The sequence below is a fragment of the Megascapheus bottae genome, chromosome 1, assembly GCF_031878675.1.
Source record: "Megascapheus bottae isolate mThoBot1 chromosome 1, mThoBot2.hap1, whole genome shotgun sequence".
Classification (NCBI taxonomy): Eukaryota; Metazoa; Chordata; class Mammalia; order Rodentia; family Geomyidae; genus Megascapheus; species Megascapheus bottae.
Genome location: NC_143509.1, coordinates 10,384,150 through 10,400,481, shown reverse-complemented (window position 1 = coordinate 10,400,481; position 16,332 = coordinate 10,384,150). Strand labels below are relative to the sequence as shown.

At 40.4% G+C, this 16,332-nt stretch overlaps 1 protein-coding gene and 1 pseudogene across 1 annotated transcript in view; one reads left to right on the top strand and one right to left on the bottom strand.

Annotated features, from left to right (window-relative positions):
* LOC150068360 (olfactory receptor 7E178-like) overlaps positions 1 to 256 on the bottom strand; it is a 927-nt gene extending 671 nt beyond the window's left edge. Inside the window, exon 1 of the mRNA XM_090324842.1 lies at positions 1 to 256. This exon is cut by the window's left edge and continues 671 nt beyond it. Within this exon, the coding sequence (XP_090180968.1) occupies positions 1 to 163 (163 nt within the window). The 5' untranslated portion in view covers positions 164 to 256.
* Positions 257 to 3,620: 3,364 nt separating this feature from the next.
* Positions 3,621 to 16,265, top strand: LOC150068359 (calbindin pseudogene; annotated as a pseudogene).
* Positions 16,266 to 16,332: the final 67 nt, after the last annotated feature.

The window sequence follows — 16,332 nt, the reverse complement described above, 5'->3', positions numbered from 1 at the left end:
GAGTCTGGATGTCCACCAGCATCTTGGGGACGGTGGTGGAGGTGAAGCAGATGTCAGACCAAGACCGAATGGACAGGAAGAAGTACATGGGAGTGTGGACGTGGGGGTCAGTTGTGAAGGCCAGGATGATGAGCAGATTTCCGAGCCCTGTGATCAGATACATGGACAGGAACAGCCCAAAGAGTGTGGGCTGTAGCTCAGGGTCATCTGAGAGTCCCAAGAGATAAAATTCTGAGATGCGAGTTTCATTCTTCAGCCTAATGTCTATTAGACACCTTGATGTATAATGAAAGCAATAATTAATGAAGAACTCAGAATTCTTCAATCAATTTGAATTTAAGTATTCATTGTTCATGACTATATCCCATCAACCGTATTGTTAGTTGTCACAACCCCAATCATCATTGATTTCTTCTCTTTCATTTACTCCATTTTATATATTCATTCTAAACTATGGTAGAATATTACAATATTCTTTTTCTTTACCAATGCTGGCCCTTGAACTCAGAGCATGAGTACTGTCCTTGGGCTTTCTCAAGGCTAGAGCTCTACCACTTGAGAAACAGCATCACTTCTATCTTTTCCTAAGTATGTGGTACTGAGGACTCCAATCCTGATCTTCATGCATGCTATGCAATCACTCTACCACTAGACCAACCTCCTGGCCCTTTACTGACTCTTCTTTTAAAAAAATCCATAAGCTGTTTGTGGTGGCTCATGCCTGGAATCCTCGCTACTCAAGAGGCTGAGATCTGAGGACCATGGTTCAAAGAAAGCCCTGGCACTAAAGAATGTGAGACTCTTATCTCCAATTAATCTCTACAAAGCAGGAAGTGGCACTGTGGCTCCAGGGGATAGACAATAGCCTTGAACTGAAGAGCTCAGGGACAGCACCCAGGCCCAGGGGTATGGTGGTAGTCTTGAGCTGAAGAGCCCAGAAACAGTGCCCAGACCCAGAGTTCAAGCCCCATGACAAAAAAAAAAGATAATCCAGAGCAATCACCTTTTGAGGAAATTTCTTTTTTATCCACCCTATAAAGTCATACAAGCTTTATTTTATCATAAGGAAGTAGTAAAGTAGTGAGTAGTGAATGAGAAAAAATTGTAGACATATGGTATTTACAAAGGCTTTGTAAAATATAGAGGCCTGACTCTTCTAAATCTAATTTGACATAGTTCAACGTTAGAAAATAAAAATCTCCCTGGAGAATTATCATTGCTGGACTTTCTAATTTCTATTTTGGTTTTCTTTCTGGTGTGTGTGTGTATGTGTGTGTGTGTGTGTGTGTGTGTGTGTGTGTGTGCATGTGTGCATGCATACATGCATACATGCGTGCCAGTCCTAGAAATTGAAATCTAGACCTGGGCAATATTGCTGAGTTTTTTCATGCCCAAGTGTAACATTCCTCCACTTGAGTCCCAAATTCACTTTTTGTGAGATCAGAGTCTCACAGATTTTGCTGCTCAGGCTGGCTTTGAATCTCTATCCTCAGAACGCAGTCTTCTGTGTAGCTAACATAGTGTGAACCACCAGCACTGGGAGTAAAAATATAGATTTTTTGTACTTTTTTATTGTTGTTAATGTATAGAGGGGTTACAGTTACATTTGTCAGGTAGTAGGTGCATTATTTCTCACATATTGATTCCCCTGCTCATGTTTTTGTCCCCAATTCCCTCCCCTACCCCTTCCCAATTATCTTGTTTTCGTCCCTTCTCTTTAGTATTTCAAATAAACAAATAAACATATATATAATATACTAGGTAACAGAGTCAGAAACAGTACCAATATGAGATTAAACATAAAGGCAGAAAAAAGGTAAGAGAAATAACATAGTATATTAAGAACAACAATCACACAAGATAATCATCTTGTTTCCATTTTTTAACTCTTTGCATTTGTCTAATAAGTCAGGACCTGATAGGTGCCGCTCTGTGTGTTAAATTCCAGGAGTTTAGAAATATATATCTTAGCAAGTCTTTCCAGGGACGTGGACAATGGTAGTCTATATCTAGTGGCTGTATTCTTCTGTTCTGCCATCTATCTGGCCTATTGCCTTCTCTACAGTTAATTCAAAGTGATGGTCCCTTCTTCCAAGAAAACAAATCAATATCTTCTTCCCAGATATTAGAAACATTCAGGCTTCCATTGGCTGCTTTCTAAGATCTTAAAAAAATGGCATCCTTTCCAGAATTGCATATTCTGTGTCAAAAAATGACAGGAAGAGAGATTCAGGAGTCCCTTTTTGTGTTTTTTTCACCATTTTACACAACCTACCTAAGAAAGGTGTGTTCAGCCCTATTCTATAGCATAACTTTGCAGACTACACCACAATAAAAACACCGAAATAGATCTTAACTCAGATCTTAACTCTTAATTCTATAACCTTCTCCCAAAGAAGACATAACCTTCACATTTCCCATTACTTATCAGCAAAATGGTGAAATACTTACAATTGTCCCACTCTCTAGTTAAGGATACAAGGCTGTGTTTACCCTAAAGAAAGGGCACCTCTCAGTCACCAGGAAAGTTAGAGAAAGCATGCTGGCATGGTCAGTGCGGTGGTGCTCTCTACTTACTGGGTAGAGCTGCTTCTCTCTTGGGTCATGACTATCAAGTACAGATCAAAAGGTCCCCCCAAGCCTGCAGTCTAATGCGATCTGCCTACTCCTCATAATCCATTATGAATATGGAGACACAGGAGAAATTCCAGAGGCAGGACACGGGCTTGGACATATTTATGGAAATGTCTGATAGTAGTCTCTCCTATGGTCTTGGACTCTCAATTCACAGAGCTCACACAATTACACAAATTGGTCCAAATCATCCAAATCTCAGTGGACTCAGCAACATCAATGAAGGGGAGAAGTGTCCAAAAGACTAGTTTTACGCTCTTCCTAAGCAAAGCTTGGCCATTCTGTGCATATGTGACAGGACCACATGAAAGGCCAATGGTAGAACATGCAGCAACGCAATTCCATGTTGTAAACCCTCTGAACACTTCTGGGATAATTTAGCCAAAGAAATGTCTTGAATATTGGTACCTTGAATGGGGAGCTAGCAGGAAGGGATGGAACACAAGAAAAAAAAAGGGAGGAGCGAGTGAGTATAGTAATAATACTCAATATTTACGCATAAAAACATGAGGTGTAGATATTAAGGTGTCTGTTATAAATGTGTAGGTGTTATATAAGAAGTGATTGTTTTCCTTGATGTGCTATGTCCCTTGGTTATTTCATATTGTTACAGTATTTCACCTTGTTATCTGATATATTGTATATATGCTTATTTGTCTACTTGAAATAGGATAGGGAAGGGGAGAAAACAAGATGAGGGGCAGGGGTAGAGGGAGGGATATAGGGATCAAGACATGAGAAAGGGTATCAATGTTTGTGAAGTAATTCACCTTCTAACTGGTGAATATAATGAAATATTTCTATTAATTACAATAAAATTATATGAAAAAAATGAGTAGCTGAGATCAGTGGAAGGAGTAACTTGGATTAAAATTTATTGCACATCTCCACAGATGTGTTAAGTTGAGACCTTCACCATGACATTCTCACATGGAAACAATTATACACACACACACACACACACACACACACACTACTGTTGTGCAATGGCAAAACCTCCCTTGGCATAACCCCTCATCACAACTTCACAGTTTTTCAACATCTGACTCCACTTTGATGCTGACAGAAGTGTTTGCCTGGACAGAAAACAAATACACAACTTGATCCAGGAGCTCTTGCAGGCACTGAAGAAGGCTGGATTGGAATTATCACCTGAGGAGAAAACTTTTCTGAATTGCTGTGGAGGTGAAAACTTGTGTGGATCAATATGATAAAAACAGGAATTGCGGAGTGGGTTCATGTGTTACCCACAGAAGAGAATTTCCTGTTGCTCTTACAGTGCTAGCAGCTGAAGTCCTATGAGAAATTAATGAAGACTTGGATTCTTCATAGAAACTGAGGAGATGAAGAGGTTTCTGATGAACCTGCTACAAAAAGCAAACAGTTGCTGACACAGAACTAGCTGAGTACACAGATAATTCTAGAACTGGTTCAAATGATGATGGGAAGTTAGAACTGACTGACATGGCCAGGTTTCTACCATTATAAGAGGATTTTCTTAAATTTCAGGGAGTCAAAATATGTGTGAGACAGCTCAACAAGGCTTTTGACTTCTATAATCAATTCTCTAAGCAGGATCACAATGGATACACAGAAGAAAATGAACTGGAGGCTTTACTGAAAGATCTCTGTGATAAGAATAAACAGAATCTGTATATTAATAATATTGCAACATTCAAGAAGGCCATAATGGGTCAGGAGTTTGGCCTAGTGGTAGAGTGCTTGCCTGGCATACATGAAGACCTAGATTCAATTCCACGGTACCACATACCTAGAAAAATCTGGAAGTGGTGCTGTGGTTCAAGTGGTAGTTCTATAGCCTTGAGAAAGCCCAAGGACAGTGCTCACGCCATGAGTGAAAGCCTGAGATTGGCAAAAAAAAATGGCTTTTGAGGAGGAAGATGGTGCCAAGACAATAGGGATGCTGCCTAGCTCTCTCTCACAAAAAGAGATTACCAGGGAGTCCCACGAATCAATTACCTTAAGAAATCCACAACAGCAAACTCAAGAAGCAACGGAAAAGGACCCAAACTGGAAAAGAAATCCAGATAAAGCTCACATCCAACTTTCTCAAAGAATTTGGAACGCGAGGACCCCACCCCCACCGCGCCAGCTCCAAGCCAAGAAAAGCTGCGGCAGAGGGCGCAGTGAAGGGAGCAGGGCCGGGCAGCTCCGGTCCTGGCAACCGGGTCAGAGGAGCCATAGAAGCAGCGGAACCCAGACGTGGAACCAGAACAGCAAGCAATGGAACCCAGATGCTGACCACAAGCGGCGGCAGAGATCCAAGGGGAGTGAAGGATTCTCCAACACCGTGCAGCACCCACAGACGAACGCAGAGGCGTGAGTACTACAGCGGGCCCCCAATCACAGAGCGGGTGTCAAGCCATAGAATTTAACTCAGGCCCCTCCACCCCACCTGAGAAGAGCAAGAGCAGGGAGGCAAGGAATTTACAATCCTGTCCCTTCCCTCAACAGCCCCCTCCCCCAGGCCAATGACTGGAGATTGACAGGCGGGAGGTGCTAAGACCCAGCACCCCACCAAGGGAGGCAGAGGTGTCCCAGTCACCACCCGCCCACGAGGTTCCTCTCCCAGGCCTCTGACTGGAGACTGACAGGCGGGCTATGCCAAGACCCAGGACCCCACCAGGGGAGGGGGGGTGTCCCTGCTCCCACCCGCCCACTTGGTTCCTCTCCCAGGCCACTGAGTCTGGAGAGCTAGGAGCTCTGTGTCCCTGGAAAGCAGGTGGGGTGTACGGGACAATAGGAGCCAGTATCTGTCCCCATCAAATCTTGAGCCCGGCCTTCTCCAGCTGGGAATCCTGAGCAAGACAGAACCAAGGGGGCCCCCACAGTCACAGACTCTCTGACAAAGCAGCAGGGAACTGAAGGGCCAAACATCAGAAAGGCTCGGCTCAGCCCTTGGAGCACACGTCCCCAGCTGGGCCCCGCCCCTGGGAACACAGCAGATAGCCGCAGGTCCTGCTGAGAGCCCCTGGAATCTCCCAAATCCCAGATCCTTGGCTGGGGTCCCGCCCCTAGAAGCAGCACAGGAAAACCAACCATCCGCCCAGCACGCTGAGACCGGAAGCTTGCAGATCCATCCCACGGCCCATTGTGAGGCCACTGGCTGGGATGAGAGCTAGTCGTACAGCAGCGCACAGCCTCTGGGAATTGACAGAACACCTACAAAAATGGCAAAATCTGACATAGTCAGCAGAGGAATCAATTTGGCTGAGAACCACAGGTATTCACATACTCCCAGAACCACGGTCCCAATCCAAGCAAAGACCGCTACCTACTGACCACAGAGTGACCTACAACAACAGTTCTCCATGCCGAGGAAAGCTCAAAGAAGAATCACGACATACATAAATAATCAAAGTCCCACGCAAAGTCCAAAAGGCATCAAGAGCAAAGGGATGAGAGAGATGTCACCAACCCAAGAAATGACACCTGAAGAGACACGAAACATGACCCTATTCAAGGAGATGATTGTGAACATGACTAAAGAGATTAAAACAGAATTACAAAAACAATTCCAGGAATATAAGCAGGAAATCTCCAAAGAGCTCCTCGAATTCAAAAGAGAAATGGAAGAAAAGATTAATACCCTCAGAGCAGACATGATCAGTTCAGCGTCCACATTTCAAGCAAAAATGGAGGCATTAAGCAGCAGATTGACTGAGATGGAGAATAGAACATCAGAAACAGAAGACAAAACACAAGAGCTGGAACAGAGAATCGCCACCTTGGAAAAATCAGACAGAATCTACCAGAGAGAGCTCCACGAACTGGCAGATGCATCAAAGAAGTATAATAGGGATTGAGGAGGGGGCCAAATTCCAGGACAAAGGTATGCAACCTTTATTCACCAAAATCATAGCATAGAACTTCCCCGACCTCAAAAGGGAAAATACTCACATTATTGAAGGTTTCAGGACCCCAAGCAGGCAAGATCCTAGAAGGAACTCACCTAGAGATATCATAGTAAAGACATTAGACCCGAATACCCAGGAATTGATCTTAAATGCTGCAAAAACAAAGAAGGAGCTATATTATAATGGGAAGAAAATTCGACAGCAGATTTCGCCACACAAACCCTACATGCAAGAAAAGCTTGGAAAAACATCATTGATGTCCTGAAAACCACCAACTGCCAACCGAGACTGATATATCCAGCAAAACTAGCATTTACATTTGAGGAAGAAAAGAATATTTCATTCCAAAGAGAAGCCAGCGTTACAAAGAATACTAATTAATCGAGAACAAATTGTAGAACATCAAGAACCCCCATCAAGAAGCAAACATCTATAATTCACTAAACACAAAAGGGTAAAAAAGAGAAAGAAACTTAGAAGTAAAAATAAATAACAACCATGGACACTGACTACCTCTCCATAATCTCCCTAAACGTGAATGGGCTGAACAATCCAATCAAAAGACAAAGAGCAGCAGACTGGATTAAGAAACACCATCCATCCATATGTTGTCTCCAAGAGACACACCTTACTGCCAAAGACAGAAACAAATTCCAAGTGAAAGGCTGGAAACAAATTTTCCCCTCCAATGCACCATGCAAAAAAGCAGGAGTAGCAATCTTAATCTCCGATAAAATTAACTTCTCAGTAAAATCAGTACACAAAGATAGAGATGGCCATTATATATTAGTAAAGGGTTCAATCCATGCCCATAATATTACAGTTATAAACATCTACTCCTGCAACATGGGAGCACCCAAATTCGTCAAACAAACTCTTAGACTTACAGAACAAGATAGACTCAAACACAATCATTGTCGGTGACCTCAATACTCCACTGTCAACAAATGACAGGTCAACTCAACAAAAGTTGAGCACATGGAACACACTCCAAAATAGATCATATAATAGTTCATACAGAAAACTTAAGCAGATACAAGAAGCCTGATATAATCCCATGCATCCTATCAGACCGCAGTGCAGTGAAACTAATTCTGAACAATGCAGTCAAAGTCACAAAACATTCAATCATATGGAAACTAAACAACACACTTCTGAATAACCCCTGGGTAACAGATCAGATCAGAAATGAAATGAAAAACTTCCTTGAATGTAATGACAATTAAGAAACATCACAAAGAAACTTATGGGACACAGCAAAGGCAGTTCTAAGAGGCAAATTAATCGCACTACAAGCACATAATGAAAAGACAGAAGAAGAGCACGTGAATAACCTTAAAAAAACTGAAACACCTAGAGGAGCAAGAAAAAGTTAATCCTAAAACAGCTAGAAGAACAGAAATAACAACAATAAAATCAGAAATTTCAGAGATTGAAATAAGATCTACTATAAACAAAATTGATATATCAAAAAGTTGGTTCTTTGAAAGAGTCAACAAAATTGACAGACCCTTGGCAAGATTAATCAAAGAAAAGAAAGGGGAGACTCAAATAAACAAGATTATAGACCCCACGGGAACAATCACAACTGATTCCCAAGAAATCCATTCCATAATGAATAGGTACTACCAGGGCCTATATTCAAAGAAACAAGAAAATCTAGTAGAAATGGATGATTTCTTAAATAAATATAGGCTACCAATACTGAACAACAATGATGTAAACAAGTTGAACAGACCAATTTCTTACAACGAAATTGTGGAAGCAATCAGGGAAATGCCAACCAAAAATAGCCCAAGTCCAGTTGGTTTCACTGCGGAATTCTACAAGACATTTAATGATGAAATAACACCTATACTCTTGAAACTCTTTCGGGAAATAGAAACAGGAGGAGCAATACCAAACTCATTTTATGAAGCTAATATTACTCTCATCCCCAAACCAGGGAAAGACCCAACAAAAAAAGAAAACTACAGACCTATCTCTCTAATGAACACAGATGAAAAACTCCTCAATAAAATATTAGCCAACAGAATCCAGAAACAAATTTAAAAAATCATACACTATGATCAAGTGTGCTTCATCCCACAAATGCAAGGCTGGTTTAACATTCGCAAATTAATCAATGTAATACATCATATCAATAGAGCTAAAGATAAGAATCATATGATAATTTCTCTGGACGCAGAGAAGGCATTTGACAAAATACAACATCCATTCATGTTGAAAGCCCTAGAAAACATAGGAATAAGAGGTACAGTTCTCAAAATAGTGAAAGCCACATATGAAAAACCTACAGCCAGTATTGTACTAAATGGTGAAAGACTGGAACCATTAACCTTAAAATCAGGAACTACACAGGGATGCCCACTCTCTCCACTTCTCTTCAATATAGTGCTGGAACCCTTAGCCAGAGCAATAAAGCAAGAAAAGGATATCAAAGTGATCCACATAGGGAAAGAAGAAATTATACTATCCTCATTCGCAGACAACATGATCCTCTACTTGAGTGACCCAACAAACTCCACTCCCAAACTGCTAGAATTAATAAACCACTTTAGCAAAGTGGCAGGATACAAAATCAATCATCAGAAGTCAGTAGCCTTCTTGTACACCAACAATACACAAACAGAAGGCAAATCAAGAAAATGATCCCATTCGCAATAGCTCCCCCCCAAAATAAAATAGGAATGTACTTAACCAAAGAAGTAAAGGAATTATTCAATGAAAATTATAAAAGCCTAATGAAAGAAATTAAACAGGACACTAGGAAATGGAAAGACATCCCATGCTCATGGCTAGGGAGAATCAACATAGTGAAAATGGCTATACTGCCAAAAGTGATATACAAATTCAATGCAATGCCCATCAAAATCCCAAAGACATTCGTTATGGAAATTGAAGATATAATCAAAAGATTCATATGGAACAAGAAAAGACCTAGAATAGCCAAAACAATTCTAGGCAAAAAGAGCAATGCTGGTGGTATTACACTACCAAACTTCAAACTCCACTATAGAGCCATAATAAAAAAAACTGCTTGGTAGTGGCACAAAATCAGACCAGAAGATAAGTGGAACAGAAGACCCAGAAATAGAACCATATACCTATAGGAAACTTGTATTTGACAAAGGAGCCAAAGATATACAATGGAACAAACACAGTCTATTCAATTATTGGTGCTGGCAAAACTGGGCAGCCACATGCAGAAAACTAAAAATTAACCCTAGCATTTCGCCATGCACAAGCATTAACTCAAAGTGGATCAAAGACCTCAATGTCAGACCAGAAACCATGAAATTGCTACAGGATAATGTAGGAGAGACACTGGAACTCATAGGAACATGTAACAGATTCCCGAACAGAATCCCATGGTCACAACAGATCGGAGACAGAATCGATAAATGGGACTACCTAAAAATAATAAGTTTCTGTACAGATAAAAACATAGTTGCAAAAGTAGAGAGACAGCCAACCAACTGGGAAAAGATATTCACCAACAATACATCTGACAAATGCTTAATATCCAGTATCTACAGGGAACGCAACAAACTAATCCCCTGAAAACCCAATAAACCATTCACTAAATGGGCAAGGGAAGTAAAGAGAGACCTATCAGAAGAAGAGATTAAAATGGCAGAAAAACATAGAGAAAATGTTCATCATCTATGGTCATAAAGGAAATGCAAATAAAAACAACCGTAAGATACCACCTTACCCCAACAAGAATGGCCAAGATTTTGAACTCAATGACAGTTGCTGGCAGGGTTGTGGAGAAAACTGAACACTACTGCACTGCTGGTGCGATTGTAAACTAGTTCATCCACTCTGGAAATCAGTGTGGAGGTTCCTTAAAGAACTGAAAATAGACCTTCCCTATGATCCTGCCATACCACTTCTGGGCATCTATCCTGAACATCATGACCCAGGATATTATAAAGACACCTGCTCAGCTATGTTCATTTCTGCACTATTCACAATAGCCAGGCGATGGAAACAACCCAGATGCCCTACTGCAGAAGAATAGATAAAGAAAATGTGGTATATATACACAATGGAATTCTACATAGCCAACAGACAAGATAAAATTATGGCATTCGCAGGGAAGTGGATGAATCTAAAGCGAATCATGCTGAGTGAGACAAGTCAAGACCTAAAGAACAAAAGGAGCATGGCATCCTTAATATGCGGTTATTAAATCCAAAGTGTACCAGAGAGAGGACTCAATAACTGCATACCCAAAGCAATGGACATGGTAATGGAAATACAAACATAAGTATACAGACAAAAAAACCTATGAGTCTATAATCATAATGTTTTATTTCATAAACTGATATGTTTCTATGACATACAAACCGTTAGGCTAATTTTGATTAAGTTCTAAATACTAAGTCCCAGAGAATGTAATTAGAGATTTCCTCCTTGAACAATTGTTTGTTAAATTTGTCATTTAAAATATGATGTAAACATAAGCCATATAATTAATCATTGTTGTTCTTAAGGTACTATGTTATCTCTCATCACTTCTACTGTCCCTTGGTTATCTCATATTGTTACACTATCTCACTTTGTTATCTGATATATTGGATATAATTGTATTTGGTTATCTGAAATTGGATAGGGAACAGGGGAAAACAAGATGAGGGGTTGGGGAGGGGGGAAGGGAAATGGGAACCATGACATGTGAAAGGGTATCAATGTGTGGGAATTAAGGCACCATTTATCTGGCAAATATCATGTAACCCTTCTATTAATTACAATAAAATATATTTTTAAAAATGGCTTTGTCAAGAAGCTTTATCAAACTGACTAACTCTTGTTCTCTCTTCTGAAAACAACTAGGGCTGATGACTAAAACTCCAAGCTAGGAATACATTGTATCTAAAAAAAATGTTCACTATAGAGGAGTATGTTGTATTTTCTTCTATATCTGTAAATTTCACTGCATATAGTTAATTATCCAAGATGTGTGGCATATTTTTTTCTACGTGTTTCAATTTTGGGGTTTTTTGTGAGACATGGGGCTTGAGTTCAGGGCCTAAGCACTGTCCTTGTACTTTTCTCAAGGCTAGAGTCTACCACTTGAGCCAAAGCACCGCTTGCAGACTTTTTCTATGTATATGGTACCGAGGAATCAAACCTGGGTCTTCGTGCATGCTAGGCAAGCACTCTACCACTAGGCGAAACACCCGGCCATTTCTATACTGTTTTTACGGTACAGCTTTTGAAACTATATAATAGGGAAAAGGGAGATTTTATGCTAAAATCAAGCGGTATTCCATATTTGTGTGTATGTGTGTGTGTGTGTGTGTGTGTGTGTGTGTGTGTATACTTACTTACATATACTTGTTTTCATATGTTTATATATGTATATACAAATATACTTATTTCCATATATACAGTTGGAAATTAATATTTTTCCAAGTAATTCATCAGAATCAATCTCTAAAAGTCTAACTTCTGATGTGTAAATGCACATTTGTCACTGAATGAGACAATAATCATGACAAATCCATCATTCTTAGGCAATCCTCTGACTATTCCATAAACTATTTCTAAGCTACTTTCCCAGCTATTAAGAGAAATGACCTTTTATATCTAAAATATCGCAGTATCAATACATCAATAAAGAATCATTTGTAGCTTTTTCAGGAATTAGCTTTTTTTTCAGGCATTAGCAGGACCCCTAGATAGTTTACTAATCGTTTGACTTGATAGCAAATGGGTGCCTCCAGTCGATTTGGTATCAAGGGATGGCAACAGCAGAGGAGCCAAAAAAATCTGTCTGACTTGACACTGATATTTCTGACATATCTACTGTCAGCAAGCATGATGTTTTTTTTCATTTTCTAAACCATTTCATAGGTGTCAAATTATAATTCTCGTAAACTGCTGTCTTATGTCATGTCATATATGTCATCTCCAATTAAATTTATGATGGAAAAGGTCCTAGTGTCTGGTTTTCACAGTTTCTGGATTTTCTTTCTGCGTACAACTGTTCATTTCCACCATGGTTGTCTGCAACCTCTGAAAACATTTCTTTCTAGTTTATAGCAACTATACTTTTTGCCAGTCCTAAGACTTGAACTCAGGGCATGGGCACAGTCTCTGAGCTGCTTTTGCTCAAGGCTAGCACTCTACCAAGTGAGCCACAGCAACACTTCTGGCTTTTTCTGAATAGTTTGTTGGAGGTAACAGTCTCATGGACCTTCCTGCCTGGGCTGGCTTTGAACCGTGATCCTGAGGTCTCAGCCTCCTGAGTAGCTAGGATTACAGCCGCCAGCACCTGACTAACAATCCTGTTTTTTACTATATAACTAAATTTGAATGCAAGATTCAGAGCATCCTGGTGACTGAATGTTCTATCACCAATATTTTAGTGGATTCTCTATTTCACACTGAGATCGGCATGCAAGATAGGTCTATTTCTATCTTATGTGACCAAAGATTCCCAAACCGCCCTTGGCCCACATCTAAGTGACAGTTCCTCTAGCTCCAAATGGAGCTAAAATAACCTATCCTGGTTGTAGTTGACTTGTAATGGTTCATGGCTGTAAGTCCTCTGATTGAGAAGCAGGGAACAATGACAGAAATGTCTGTGAACTGTATCATTACTGCCAAAGACTTAATGATGAATATTCCAATTTTATTATTATAAAAAATAAGAAAAAATGTGAGAAGTTTCACGATAGACCTCTGAAGTCTCTCGGGACCCCACAGACAGGAAGGGAGGGAGTCCTGGAGTTCCCAGTCCTTGTAAGTGTGCCTCCACCCAAACTAGAGCTGGTTACCTTTTCCTGAAGGCTTCGGAATGGTGGATGGAGTTGTTCAAATGGCAGAGGGCCTCCAGCTTGGAGATCAAGGGACCAGGAGCACGGGAGGGAGAGAGAGATTAGAGAGAAGGAGACTGCCTTGTCCTGGTCTACCATATCTCAGAACTCAGCAGCCACAACTTCCAATAGGGCAAGATTTAGCTTTGTTTTATTTAATTCTATTTTATTGTCAGGGTGATGCATGGAGGGGTTGCAGATACATGCACAAGGTAGTGGGTACATTACTTCTCAAATGTTGTTACCTCTTCCCGTGTTTTTCTCCCACTTTCACTCCCCCACCTCCTCCCAAGTTGTAAAGTTCATTTCCAGAATATTGTCTATGAATATTGCCATTACACTAGTTCACAAAATCCTTTGTCTCATCATCTTGTTTTTCCCCTTCCTTTCCTTGATTCAAACAAACAAATAAACGTATATACAATATACCAGGTAATAAAGTCAGATACAGAAACAGCAGGGGAATAACCATAACGAGGGGGTAAAAAGAATGAAAATAATTAACTTCATATAGTACATTAAAAACGACAAAAGTAAACCTCATGTTTCCCTATCCTAGAGTTCACTTAGTCTCATCCCATATGGCCATATGCACACAGATTTTGAGCTACTGTGATCCTCTGCTAGGAAAATCCCCTACATATATACAAATTATTACAAATGATGGAAGCCATGGAGTCTGTTTCTGTGGGTCTGGCTTACTTCACTTACTATGATTTTTTCCCAAGTCTTTCTATTTCCTAACAAATGGGGTGCTGTCATTCTTTCTGATGGCAGCAAAAAATTCCATTGTGTATAAATACCATTCATCTACTGAGGGACATCTGGATTGGTTCCATATCTTTGCTATTGTAAATAGTGCTGCAATGAATATTTTGTGCTGGTAGCTTTGGTATGCCCTTGCTTATGGACATTTGTGTCAATGCCCAGGAGTTAGATTGCTGGGTCATAGGGGAGACCTATGTTCAGTCTTTTGAGGAACTACCATACTGCTTTCCATAGTGGTTAAACGAGTTTGCACTCCCAACAACAGTGTAGTAGTGATCCCTCCTGGCCACATCCCCGCCAGAATCTATTGTTAGTACATTTCTCCATCATGGCCATTCTGTCTGGAATGAGGTGGAATCTTAGAGTTGTTTTGATTTGCATTTCTTTTATGACCGGAGATGTTGAGCATTTCTTCATGTGTCTATAGGCCATTTTTATTTCTTCTTCAGAAAAGACTGTCTTTAAGCCTTTAGCCCACCTTTCAATGGGATGGTTGTTTCCTTGAGAGATTCAATTTTTTCAGCTATAGATATATTTTATTTTTTAAATAAATGTTTTTTATTATTTATTCATTCATTTCTATGTATTTTTTTTGCTAGTCTTGGGCCTGAGCTCAGGGCATGAGCACTGTCCTTGCACTTTCTCAAGGTTAGAAATCTACCACTTGAGCCTCAGCACCATTTCTGGCTTTTTTCTATGTATGTGGTACCAAGGAATCAAACCCGGGTCTTCATGCATGCTAGGCAAGCACTCTACCACTAGGCCAAACTCCCGGCCCCTGTAGATACATTTTAGATATGAGTCCCTTCTCTGTTGTATCGCTAGTGAAGATCTTCTCCCATTCTGTGAGCTTTCTATTTAACTTACTAGCTATGTCCTTGGCCATACAGAAGCTCTGCAGTTTAATACAGTGTCATTTGTCCAAACTTTAAGTTGTTGTGTTTCTGGGTCTTTATGAAGAAAGGTTCCACCTGTGCTAAGGAGCCCTAGAGTTTCTCCTATCCTTCTTGTAAAATTTTCAGGGTATCTGCTTATACCGCAAGGTCTTTGATCTATGTGGAAATAATTCTGGTGTAGGGTTACATATAAGGATCTAACTTTAGTTTCCTACAAGTGTCTAACCAATTCTGCTAGCGCCATTTGTTGAAGAGGCTGTCTTCCATTCTATTTTTTTGGTTCCATTATTGAAGAGCAGGTGGCCATAAGTCTGTGGGTTAATTTCTGAGTAGTTCTATTCCACTGGTCCTCAGGCTTGTTCTTGTGCCAGTACCAAGCTGGTTTTTATTACTATAGCTCTGTAATAAAGTCTGAAGTTTCGTACTGATATTCTCCCAATGCTATTCTTTCTACTAAGGATTGTTTTTGCTAATCTAGATCTTTTATTATTATATATGAATTTGTGATTGCTTCCTCTCCTTAATTAAAGAATGACATTGGGATACCGGTGGCATTGCATTTAATTTGTAGATAGCCTTTGGCAGGGTTATCATAGCCCTGTTTCATCTTGTGACCTTCACATGGCAATCTCTGGTGCCATCCATTTATATCATCCTTAGTGGCATTTGTACGTATCTTTGTAACTTATTTTTGTGCTTCATTTTCTTTTAAACTCTTTTTCTGCACATAAGTTTGGAAACAACTCAACAGAAAATGACTCCATCCCTGGAATTTATATTTTATTATTTTGTTGTTGGTGGTGGTCATGAGTCTTAAACTCTGGGCCTGGGTACTGTCCCTGAGCTCTTCAGCTCAAGATTAGTACACTACCACTTAAGCCACAACACCACTTTCATGGCATTTTATAATCTAGAGTCCTAGATGAAATCACAGCCCTGAAGGCATGGAGAAGAAGATCCTACACATGTTTTCCAACTTGTGTTATTTACCTTGATTCCAGACCACAGATGCAGAGCTAGAGGGCAGAGCAGGCTCTCTCAAGGACAGGGGAGGAGGCTGGTGATACATCCCGGTGCCATCCAGGTAACAAGAAGCCACAGAAACTGAAGATCCATTTATACACCTGCCTGACACTGCAGGCTCAGTCTCCAGCAAGAGTCACAGCTCTGTGAATGCTGCAGAAATGTTCCCTGTGGCTCTGATGTTGCTTCTCCTCCAGCTTCTGCTCTGTGTCAGTTCCTCTGAAGACGACAGATAGTTTGATCCAGACAAATGTTGGCACAAACCAAGGGAGATATAGTTGATTGCTGGTTCTCCCCATCCCC